Raw genomic sequence first — 13,216 nt, 5'->3', positions numbered from 1 at the left:
AGATGAGTAGGTTGCAAAAATGTTCTCCCATTCTGTAGGTTGCCTGTTCACTCTGATGGTAGTTTCTTTTGCTGTGCAGAAGCTCTTTAGTTTAATTAGATCCCATTTGTCAATTTTGGCTTTCGTTGCCATTGCTTTTGGTGTTTTAGACATGAAGTCCTTGCCCACGCCTATGTCCTGAATGGTATTGCCTAGGTTTTCTTGTAGGATTTTAATGGTTTTAGGTCTAACATTTAAGTCTTTAATCCATCTTGAATTAATTTTTGTATAAGGTGTAAGGAAGGGATCCAGTTTCAGCTTTCTACATATGGCTAGCCAGTTTTCCCAGCACCATTTATTAAATAGGGAATCCTTTCCCCATTTCTTGTTTTTGTCAGGTTTGTCAAAGATCAGATAGTTGTAGATATGCGGCATCATTTCTGAGGGCTCTGTTCTGTTCCATTGATCTATGTCTCTGTTGTGGTACCAGTACCATGCTGTTTTGGTTACTGTAGCCTTGTAGTATAGTTTGAAGTCAGGTAGCGTGATGCCTCCAGCTTTGTTCTTTTGGCTTAGGATTGACTTGGCGATGCGGGCTCTTCTTTGGTTCCATATGAACTTTAGAGTAGTTTTTTCCAATTCTGTGAAGAAAGTCATTGGTAGCTTGATGGGGATGGCATTGAATCTACAAATTACCTTGGGCAGTATGGCCATTTTCACGATATTGATTCTTCCAACCCATGAGCATGGAATGTTCTTCCATTTGTTTATATCCTCTTTTATTTCATTGAGCAGTGGTTTGTAGTTCTCCTTGAAGAGGTCCTTCACATCCCTTGTAAGTTGGATTCCTAGGTATTTTATTCTCTTTGAAGCAATTGTGAATGGGAGTTCACTCATGATTTGGCTCTCTGTTTGTCTGTGATTGGTGTAAAAGAATGCTTGTGATTTTTGTACATTGATTTTGTATCCTGAGACTTTGCTGAAGTTGCTAATCAGCTTAAGGAGATTTTGGGCTGAGACGATGGGGTTTTCTAGATATACAGTCATGTCATCTGCAAACAGGGATAATTTGACTTCCTCTTTTCCTAATTGAATACCCTTTATTTCCTTCTCCTGCCTGATTGCTCTGGCCAGAACTTCCAGCACTATGTTGAATAGGAGTGGTGAGGGAGGGCATCCCTGTCTTGTGCCAGTTTTCAAAGGGAATGCTTCCAGTTTTTGCCCATTCATTATGATATTGGCTGTGGGTTTGTCATAGATAGCTCTTATTATTTTGAGATACGTCCCATCAATACCTAATTTATTGAGAGTTTTTAGCATGAAGGGTTGTTGAATTTTGTCAAAGGCCTTTTCTGCATCTGTTGAGATAATCATGCGGTTTTTGTCTTTGGTTCTGTTTATATGCTGGATTACATTTATTGATTTGCATATGTTGAACCAGCCTTGCATCCCAGGGATGAAGCCCACTTGATTATGGTGGATAAGCTTTTTGATGTGCTGCTGGATTCGGTTTGCCAGTATTTTATTGAGGATTTTTGCATCAATGTTCATCAAGGATATTGGTCTGAAATTCTCTTTTTTGGTTATGTCTCTGCCAGGCTTTGGTATCAGGACGATGCTGGCTTCATGAAATGTGTTAGGGAGGATTCCCTCTTTTTCTATTGATTGGAATAGTTTCAGAAGGAATGGTACCAGTTCCTCCTTGTACCTCTGGTAGAATTCAGCTGTGAATCTACCACATCAAATAATTTAAATTGGTTTTGCAGTAATGAAACTGTTAAAGAATGTAGTATGAAGATTTTGGTTTCTTGCAATATAAGGCTCATTGAAGAAAATGTAGAAGTACCTGTATGATTCAAACCTTAGATATGAGTATTTCTGTACCTGTATTAATATTTAATCTTATTAACAGTGAAAACTTTAATACTTTGAATCATAGTACTTCATGGCTTTAAGCTATGAATGCATTATACCATATAAAAATATATGACTATAATGAATGCATTTGAAGATAATTCAAGTTTGCCCTAATCCAGTTGGGCAGAGGTTTTACTATGGTCAAATAAAATATGAAATCTCATCAATTCAAGGATGGTGAGGTCGGAAGATTTAATTTTTTGGCATATTAAATTTTTATATGTCAATGGCAAATTTAATATTGGTGATGAATAATAAAATGTAATTGTATCAGCCTCAAGATCATTTCATATTGCAGTTTTTTAGCTACCTGTGGAAAAATCACTGTTATTTAACTCTATGAAAGAAAAATGCTGCATTATAGTAAATGGAAACTCTAAAAACATGCAATGTATTTAATTTCAATGTGAAAAATCTAAATAAATCAGCCCCAAAATTCCAATAAATACATTGATTTTTCTAGGTCAGAGAAGAGGAAATAGAGGAGTTAGATACCTTATTAAGCAATTTTTGTGAACTCTCCACTCCTGGAGGTGTAGAGAATAGTTATGGGAAAATAAACATCTTACTTCAAACTTATATCAGCCGAGGAGAAATGGACAGTTTCTCTCTTATATCAGATTCTGCATATGTTGCACAGGTAAGAATCTTATTCCCCTTTTCTCTTCCTTGAATATATTTAGAGGACCAAGGTGTTAATTCATGCTGTGCTGTGAATGCATTGCTTTGTGACATGCTACCAAACCACCATTTTACTTAGAACTGGTTCTGCTAATTTGTAAATATTTTATGTAATCTATGCTCATAAAACAGGACTGGGGATGAGATTTGGTGACTGATTTGGCTTTTTTTGGTGGTGTTGATGTTTCTTATACAGTTTTAAAATGATACCTGATTTTTTTCTACTTTAAATGATGAATTTCATTTCTTTTACTTATAAAGTAAAAGAATATAAAGTACTTATAAAGAGAAAAGTTAAAGGGTATTGCAAGCATAAAGAAAAGATTGTGGAACTTTTTTAGTTTTTACCAAATATTAGAAATAATAATATTTTTAATCATTAAACAAGGCATAGTAAACATGTTTCCTACCATGTGTTCAGTGTGATAAGTCTCTGGTTTTTACAAAAGTAATCTCTCCTCTCTACTGTTGAAACTTAAACATTGAGGACAGAAAGAAAATTATTCCCTAAACTACACATTTAATTTATAACTTTTAAAAAATACCATGGTATAAAATGTTCAAATATTTGTGTTTTTATATTCAAGCCCTTATGTAAAGTAAAGTAGGTTATATTTTACCCTATTTATGCTTCAAATGAAAGATTTCCCTTCTAGACATACTTTTTTAAAAAAATTATTTACATGTCAAGGCTTTTTAATTTTATTTTATTGAGTACTTCCTTTTATAAATTAAGAAGAAATTAAAGCTTTTATTTTAAATATGGAAATGATTCTTCTATTTGTAATTTTGTTCAAAGACTAAATATAGAAAAAGAATGTTTGTGTTAAGTAAATCATTATTAATAGCCATGAGTACTCAGGAGTCCTTTAAACATGGAATATTTACAAACACAAACCAAGACATATTGGTAAACATTTTGAATGCGTGTAGTAATTTAATCAGTGTAACCAAGACACCACGTGATGATTTCATAAATTATATAAAGTTAATATAGATGTAGTGAAAATATTTATATATTCTTTAAACCCTATAGCTTCTATAGGAATAACTTTCTAATCTCCTTTGTTTTATCGTTTTGCTGTAATGCAATATTGTCATTTTATATTTTCTAATGATTTCATATTGAAATAGTTAATCATTTAAATAAAAGGTAAAGTTTTACTGGGTTCTGGATGAATAATCTGGCAACATTTCTGCTTGCTTCAAGATTATGAAGATATTATCAGAGACTGACATAAGAATTGCTTACAATGTAAAACTTTAATTCTCTTCATGATTGGTATCCAGGAAATCAACTTCTGATTAAGGATATCTCAAAGCATCCCTGGTTTTTCTTAAACGGCCATTATGGAGTTAGCATCCCTGAATGCATCAGATAAATTATACTTTATTACATTTTAAGTTTAAGCTATCAGTAATTGAACAACTACTCTCTCAACTCTGTAAAATGGTATTTTCTTCTATATTTTTTAAACTGTCTCTTCTCAGCCCCTAAGGTAAACCTATAGCTCAAATATTCTAGGATTTTATTTAAAGGCCTATGCTTAACTTTTCTAGACTGTACCATGTTATAGACTTATTATTTTGAACCAATTTATATCATTCTAGATTAACATGTCCTGTTTGTATCTTGTCATATGGAATTTCTCCTACTTCTTTTAGCATTGAGGGGACAACTGTAGATCCTGAAATATTAAAATGACATACTTTCAAAGACAGTTGGGAAAATTAGCCTGATAGTGTTTTTTTAAGAACAAGTGGGAATGAGGTAGGAAAACCTATTTGATAGATACAGTAATCAAAATTTTATTTATTATTCTCTGGGCCTTATAAAGACCCATTCAGTCATTTTTAATGGATATCAGAACTGTCCTCATACTTCTATTTACCATTTTGTACTTTAGTTTCTAATACTGAAACAAAATAGTCAAATTTGTCAAAAGACAGCGCGTATCTTATATAAAATGTGAAATGAAAGCCTTTAACTCATCTGTCATTTTTGACCTCATAATTTTAGGCTGGATTGTTTGTCTGACATTTGAAATCTTTTCAGTTTTGTATCTCTTGTTTGGATTTTAACCAGATTGAACATTCTTTATTTTCAAATACAGATGTTACTGGATTTTGGAAGGTATCTTTAAGTTCATTTAAAAAACAATCTTTAATAAAACAATCTGCAAAGTTAATGATAGAGGAGTGGAGGCAAAATAAATGGGAGCTAGCTGTAGAAATGTGAAGAAAAAAGACTGCATTCATTATAACTTTCTGTATGTCTGCTAATAAAGTTATCCTCAGACCACTGAGTCTAGAATCTCAGTTATATTTGGAGTCCTTTAGTCCTGGCTTTGAGTAGATGCTCTGACACCAACTAGCAGTGTGACCGTGGTCAAATTTTTTACCTCTTTAAGCCCTAGTATATTCATCTATAAAATCATAATATTAATATCAATTAAATGCAGTTTTTGTAAAAATTAAATGAGGCAATATATGTAAAGCAAGTTAACACATTGTTTGGTTTATAGGAAGCCATTAGTATGGCCCTTTCATATGAGTAGCTACACTAACCAGTATTTCATTTGTCACCCTTCTCTCATTATTTTTTTTCCCCTGACTGGATCCCAATCTTCCTTAATCCTCTAAATAGCCTTGTAAATTTAATCATTCCACTATTCACCAAGAGGCGTCCTTGTCTCTTATAGTCAGATGCCTTAACAGCCTCCTAAATATTTTGCATGCCTTTTATCTCTTCCTACTTCATTCCTGTTTAGAAGGTAGAACTTTCTAAGAATTTGGAAATAAGGCTTCGCCTCTGAGAGCAAGCAAGTAGCATCCACATATAAACGATAGGATTATTCTTATGTAGAAATAATAAGAATAATTAGGATTATATGAGAAAAGATATTGCCCCACAATTCAAGGATGCAGCTTGACTTGCACTTCTTTTCAGACTGAGTTTGAATAATAAATTTATTGACAAATTTAAAAGCACATTGGGTATAACCACCAATCTCCTCCTATTATTTTTTAGAATGCAGCTAGAATTGTCCGTGCTCTTTTTGAAATTGCTCTGAGGAAACGTTGGCCTGCCATGACCTACAGGCTCCTGAATCTTAGTAAAGTCATTGACAAGAGGCTTTGGGGTTGGGCTAGCCCTTTGAGACAATTTTCAATCCTACCACCACACATCCTAACAAGATTAGAAGAAAAAAAGCTTACTGTGGATAAGCTGAAAGACATGAGGAAAGATGAAATAGGTAAGAAGGAAGCAAATATGTTTGAATGTATTGTTTTGTGCAAATAAAATATGTTGCTAGGTGTAAAAGAAGGTACTGTGAATTTCCACATTAATCAAAATAAAAATTTTACCATATTTATAAATCTTTTTCATTTATCTAAAATCAAGCGAAAATCTCTTCATATTCAAGTGAGTCTGTTTATAGTAGTTTAAACACTATCAAGTCTCAGTAATTTTAAGAACCGTATTAATAGCTAAAGAAACCTTGATACTGACTTTAAAAACTGTGAATTGCTAATTCAAGTTAACTATTACAAAATATTCAAACATGCCAGGTCAAGAATGTCAGCTATTCTACATAGCAAATCATAAAACAAGCAATAAAATCACCTTCTCTGAAATCCCATTTACAAGTCAGATTATATTGCTTTTTTCTGCCTGGACACATTTCTTCTATGTGATATTTTTCTTGCAGGTCACATTTTGCATCATGTGAATATTGGACTGAAGGTCAAACAATGTGTTCATCAGATTCCTTCTGTTATGATGGAAGCATCCATTCAGCCCATCACAAGGACTGTCCTCCGAGTGACACTCAGCATCTATCCTGATTTCACTTGGAATGATCAGGTAGAAGTGGAAAACGCCTGTATCTGTGTTAAACAAAAATGTCTGTACTACAGGCTCAACTACATCTGTTCCTAAGGCATATACAAAATCCTCTAAAAGGAATATATATTGAGGATTTATTTTAAAAATTATAGCAATTAGCCGGGCATGGTGGCAGGCGCCTGTAGTCCCAGCTACTCGGGAGGCTGAGGCAGGAGAATGGCATGAACCTGGGAGGCCTGAGCTTGCAGTGAGCCAAGACCGTGCCACTGCACTCTAGCCTGGGCAACAGAGCGAGACTCCATCTCAAAAAATAATAATAATAATAATAATAAATTATAGCAGTATTTACTGTCATCCTCAAGAAAACCGTGGTATATTAGTAATATTTCAACCAGTGAGATTCCTTCAAAACATTTAGGAAACCTAAATTTCAACAATGAACAACAGTTTAGTGGATTTAACTCCATAGGGACTTTGCTATATTAGTTCTATCTTCTTTTATTTTCTCTATGTTATCTTCATTTTTGCCATGTCTACTTTGTCATTTTAGCCTTCCAAAAAATTCAAGATTTTTCATGGTAAAAAGAGCCATTTTTCATCTTGATGTCTCTTAAATTAATATTCTTTCGTTTTTTGAAACATTAGACTTGTAGAAAAGTATTCTGTATTTTCCCCCGGTCACCTGTTTCTTTGCTGCTAAGACTACTTTCTCCATGATCTCCAAAGACTGATTTGCCATAATAGATTTTTCTCAGTTATTTTCTTTACTTCTCTGAATATTTAACACTATACAGTTTTTCAAAATGTCCATCCTTGATTCCCATCATGTTTTTGTTTCTGTTTTAATTCTTTCTCCTCCTTTGATAGCTTAGATATTATTATGTATATAAAGATACACACCAGATTCTCTTTTTATTCAATCAACATTTTTTAAAGATCTATTTTTGTACCAGTTACTATGTTAGAGATTGTAGGTACAAAGGCAAGTTAGGCTCAGTTCTTACTTTCAAGAAGCCAATCAGGGAAAACAAGGAAATCACTATTTATAGTATAGCAGTGCCTATTTCACATGTTATTGTAAAGTTCTAATTAAGTAAGTATCTTCTGCATTACCTAATGTTTATACATCTTTAATGTGAATGAATTTTAACAGTGTGCTCCAAAATTACCCAACCATGGTTTTAACCCAATTCTACATTGGTCTTAAAAGTGTCTAAATCTTTAATTCCTTTAGTTTCCTCAGCTATAACCATGTATTATTATAATAATAATAATGTTTTTTACAGAATTTTCATTGGGACTAGATGATACAAAATTATATTTAATATTTCTATAGATAAAAAATTTCACATAAATATAAATTTATAGTTACCCATAAATTCATATTTGAAATTTTATTTTTAATAGACTATTTTTGAAATAAGTGGAAGTTTTGTATTTCTTACACTGTCTCCTACCAATATCTGTAATAAATCTGCAGTTTGATTTAATTCATTAGTAAGACAGAGTACTTAATGATTTTAATAGTTATCACTGTCAGGCACAATGCTGTTGGCTTCAAGAATGGAAAACTTGACTTGCCTCAAACTGAGTTAAGGATGAAAGTATATTATCTTTCATAATGAAAGGTCCACAGGTAGAATAGGCCCTAAGGATGGTTGAGTCTTCTGTTTAAAGATGTCATTCAAGGACCAGGAACTTTTCACCCATTTGCTCTGCTGACACTTTTGGATACTTCTCAAATGTTTTCATGATTTTTTTGTTTGCATTAAACAGAGCATGGGAAACACATCCCCACTTCTCCAGCCCAGAGCATGGACCACAGACCTTTTCTTCAGTCTAATTGGGCCAGTATTTGTCATGTGTCTCCGCCTTACCACAGCAGTTGGGAGGGGAATCCCATGAGCTGATTGACTTATGCCAATCAAAATTATCCCAAGGGATGTGGTCACTTTTTCTTGAGTCACGTGAGGGCGAGATGCATGCTGAACAAGACTGGGTTTTGGAAGGAAGAGCGAGAGAGAGAGAGAGTAAGAGAGAGAGAGAAACACACGGAAATGGATAAAGCAAAATACAGTATATCTATCCAATGGGATATTATTAGACAATAAAAAGGAATGAAAGCATTGATGCATGCTAAAACATAGATGAACTATGAAACCATCATGGTAAATTAAGAAATCCAGTCACAAAAGACTGCATATTACATGATTGTATTTAATTGAAATTTTCAGAATAGGCAAATCTGTAAGGAAAAGGTAGTGACTACTAATGGGTACAAGATTTCTTTTTGAGGTGGTGAAAATGTTCTAAAATTACATTATGGTGATGGTTGTACAACTTTGGAAATATATTAAAATCATTGAACTGTATACTTGAAATGTTTAAGTGAGTAAACTTTGTAATATAAATTATATATCAATAAAGCTTCTTGAGTGAGAAGATTGGATGCTATCCCTTACTTGAGTTATGATATGCATAGTAGCAGGATGCTATTTTTCTTCTAGGTACATGGGACAGTGGGAGAACCTTGGTGGATTTGGGTAGAAGATCCTACAAATGATCATATTTATCATTCGGAATATTTTCTAGCTCTAAAAAAACAAGTAAGTGTATATATGTGAATATATCCTTATTTGCTATTGTAAAAAAAAAGTATACTAACACTTTCTGCTTTTATTTCTCTGTAATTTTATAGTACAATTAAAACTTTATTTTATGTTTTAGTTTTCTGTTAGTTTTAAAAGAATACAGTGATTAAATGTTATAGTATTGGTATATTCAATGTGATAATGGTTTAAGAAATTCAGTTACCAGTCATGCCCCACATAGTGACATTTCAGTGAACAAGGGACCACATACACAACAACAGTACAATAGTGGTCCCATAAGATTATAATACTGTATTTTCACCTACTTTTTCTAGGTTTGAATATGTGTAGATAGGTAAGTACCACTGTGTTATAATTGCCTAAAATATTCAATACAGTAACATGCTGTATGGTAACATGCTGTATAAGAGCAGTAGACTATGCCATGCAGCCTAGATGTTTAGGAGGCTATACCATCTGGCTTGTCTACGTACACTATGATGTTCTTAAGACAAAATTGCGTAATGACACATTTTTCAGAACCATTGCTGTCATTAAGCAATGCATGACTGGATAATCTTTACCATGGTTTAAGACATGGGTTCCAGAGGTGTGGAATATGTAAAATAGGTAGGATCAATAATAATCTTAAGGGTCACATGCACAAAATACTGAATAGTATTGAATTAAAAGAGCATTTCTTCTAAATTTCTTTATAAATCACAAGACAAAGACTCAGTTTGATTGTTCTTTAACTGATGCCTCATTCATAATTTCTGTTTTTATCAAAGAGAAAGCAAGCTTCAGGTAAGAGTCTTGGGTAGGCAACAGTAGAATTTCATAGCAGTGTTTTGTATTCATTGCTTTTGTCTTCTCGGTTACCTTCTATTTGTACCAAGTGATTCCAGTATTCCACTTTAGGTACTGATAGAACTTAACGAAAAATATTAAGTAAATAATATGGTAATTTGGTAAGGTAAAAATCATGAAGTTACGTAATTGAATGAGTGATGTTTGGGAAGTTCAGGTAGTCAAATTGGTAACTTGTTAATACATGATGATATGCATATGTAAATAATATAAATTGGCCATAAAATTTTACCTTCTATCAAGTATCCTCAGAAGGGCACCATGCACAAGTTTCTAAAGTTTCTGAGTATCTCTGCTATTTAGAAATTCAAGATACTTTGTCTTTAGTATATCTTGTAGAGATACCGTTATCTTAACAATAGACTAATAAGGCCTTTATGCTATTAGAATATCCATATTTATTTTTTACTTAATTCATATTAGGTCATTAGTAAAGAAGCTCAACTACTGGTATTTACAATCCCTATTTTTGAGCCTTTGCCTTCCCAATACTACATCCGAGCAGTGTCTGATAGATGGTTGGGTGCTGAGGCAGTATGTGTTATCAACTTTCAACATCTAATTCTACCAGAGAGACATCCTCCTCATACAGGTAACATGGTGAATGCTGGTTTGAATCATTGATTTTTCCAAAATGATTGTTTTAATTAATGTTGAAAAATGTCTACGCCTTATAAAGTTTTACTTGTAATCATTATAACTTCTCTATAACTCCCTTTTTATTTCGTTTGTCATTCATCATTTAATCTGTTCTCTCTGTAAAACTTTTATTTTCTCCCTGGCATTTATTCCAGTTTACTTAAACTTATTTCTAGTATGTTAAATTAAATAGCATACCAGTGAGTTATGGGGAATTTTCCCCCATCTTTTGTGTTTCTACACCAAAAACAAAAAAGCTAATATTAAGGAATCATATTATGGTATCACTAGGGAATGGATTTCCATATACCTCAAGTGAGTTTGTGTCCTGCAAATAACATCTACGCTTTATATTAGTTTTTTTTTTTATACTTTAACTTTTAGGGTACATGTACACAATGTGCAGGTTTGTTACATACGTATACATGTGCCATGTTGGTGTGCTGCACCCATTAACTCGTCATTTAACATTAGGTATAATCTTCTAATGCTGTCCCTCCCCTCTCTCCCCACCCCACAACAGGCCCCAGTGTGTGATGTCCCCCTTCCTGTGTCCATGTGTTCTCATTGTTCAATTCCCACCTATGAGTGAGAACATGCGGTGTTTGGTTTTTTGTCCTTGTGATAGTTTGCTGAGAATGATGGTTTCCAGCTTCATCCATGTCCCTACAAAGGACATGAACTCATCCTTTTTTATGGCTGCATAGTATTCCATGGTGTATATGTGCCACATTTTCTTAATCCAGTCTATCATTGTTGGACATTTGGGTTGGTTCCAAGTCTTTGCTATTGTGAATAGTGCTGCAATAAACATACATGTGCATGTGTCTTTATAGCAGCATGATTTATAATCCTTTGGGTATATACCCAGTAATGGGATGGCTGGGTCAAATGGTATTTCTAGTTCTAGATCCCTGAGGAATCGCCACACTGACTTCCACAATGGTTGAACTAGTTTACAGTCCCACCAACAGTGTAAAACAAACAACCCCATCAACAAGTGGGCAAAGGTTATGAACAGACACTTCTCAAAAGAAGACATTTATGCAGCCAACAGTCACATGAAAAAATGCTCATCATCACTGGCCATCAGAGAAATGCAAATCAAAACCACAGTGAGATACCATCTCACACTAGTTAGAATGGCGATCATTAAAAAGTCAGTAAACAACAGGTGCTGGAGAGGATATGGAGAAATAGGAACACTTTATGTTAGTTTTATCCCTCTGCCCTAACATTATAAAGGGGTACATGGTAATCTTCAACATCACATAATAGTGTTTTTCACTGTCATACCTTGCAAAAATCCATTTTAAATTTTGATGACGTGAACAAATACCTTTTTATTTTGACTTAATATAGAAGCAGATTTTTCAGGAATAAATGTTTACAATGATACTTTTAAGTGCCCTATGAAATACTCTATTTCAAAAAATCCTAAACTAATCTGTTAATTAACTAGTATAATAAGTTTATTTCTTCTTTTTCAGGATTATAATTGATGAGTATTGATTTTAAGAGGGCCTTAATTTATAGAAAAAGGAAAGTCCATATTTTTTCTCATATGATTCTTCCAAAGAGAAACCCTTTGTCATTTTCAGAATAAAAATGTAGTCCTCACTACTTTTAATGAACTCATTATTTGGCAGTCCTTTGGGAATTGAAAGAGGTCTTAATGTGACTTTAAACTTTGCCATTTTTGTCAAATGTGTACCTTATTCAGTATCTTACCTTATTCTTAAAGAGAGATACTTTATACTACAGCTTAATTCCACTTTGATGTCTTGGCAGAACAGAACTAAAAGGCTTGTCAACATAGAAGAATATGAGATTATAGTATCTAGTGATCTACTCATTGAAGGGAATCTTTCCAGTCTTCTTTCATCAAATGTGCTTACATATAATATTTAGAATCTCAGAATAAATTATATAAAAAATGTTTGGTGCTTTAATTTAAAATACATGCTTCAAACATCATTAATCTTTGAGTACAGCACTTGATCTTAACTTGCGTTAGCATTCTATTTCAATGTTCATTTAATCTTTTGTCTGCCAAATGACCAAGAACATATCACCCTATTCATATAATTAGCTGAGTTCTGACTACATTTTTAAAAACAATAAATGTACCACCATAACATCTCAGTTGATATTAGACATATACAAAGTAACCTCAATGATTTGAATATATAGTCCAATTGAGCCCAAATGAGCCAAGAAAAACCTTCATCTTTCACTAATGTAAAGCATTGTAATTTAACATCATTAGTAAATATGCAATATGCAGTTTATTTTTTTTTAATCTTTTTAAGAACATATCTCGGCTTCGATTAGCATTATAAGCATTAACTTGCAATGCCTCCCCTCCTTCCTCCTCGATTTTTTAAATTCATTTTATTTTATTTGTGAGACGGAGTTTCACTCTTTGGCCCAGGCTGGAGTGAAGTGGGGTGATCTGGGCTCACTGCAACTGCCACTCTCCGAGTTCAAGTGATTCTCCTGCCTCAGCCTCTCGAGTAGCTGGGATTACAGGTGCCCGCCACCATGCCCAGTTAATTTTTGTGTTTTTAGTAGAGACGGGGTTTTGCCATGTTGGCCAGGCTGTTCTCAAACTCGTGACCTCAGGTGATCCATCCGCTTCAGCCTCCCAAAGTGCTAGGATTACAGGCTTGAGCCACCGCGCCTTGCC

The 13,216-nt window shown here is 33.6% G+C and overlaps 1 protein-coding gene across 1 annotated transcript in view; it reads left to right on the top strand.

Moving 5' to 3' along the window:
* Positions 1-13,216, top strand: part of ASCC3 (activating signal cointegrator 1 complex subunit 3) — a 393,050-nt gene that overhangs the window by 238,166 nt on the left and 141,668 nt on the right. The window contains exons 20-24 of the mRNA XM_030809499.1: positions 2,360-2,536; positions 5,609-5,834; positions 6,291-6,445; positions 8,935-9,033; positions 10,312-10,480. Coding sequence (XP_030665359.1) covers positions 2,360-2,536; positions 5,609-5,834; positions 6,291-6,445; positions 8,935-9,033; positions 10,312-10,480 — 826 coding nt within the window. The remainder of the gene's footprint in view (positions 1-2,359; positions 2,537-5,608; positions 5,835-6,290; positions 6,446-8,934; positions 9,034-10,311; positions 10,481-13,216) is intronic.

Source organism: Nomascus leucogenys, chromosome 3, assembly GCF_006542625.1.
Source record: "Nomascus leucogenys isolate Asia chromosome 3, Asia_NLE_v1, whole genome shotgun sequence".
Lineage (NCBI taxonomy): Eukaryota > Metazoa > Chordata > Mammalia > Primates > Hylobatidae > Nomascus > Nomascus leucogenys.
The sequence above is the reverse complement of the archived record's forward strand: the minus strand, read 5'-3'. Positions and strand labels throughout refer to the sequence as shown.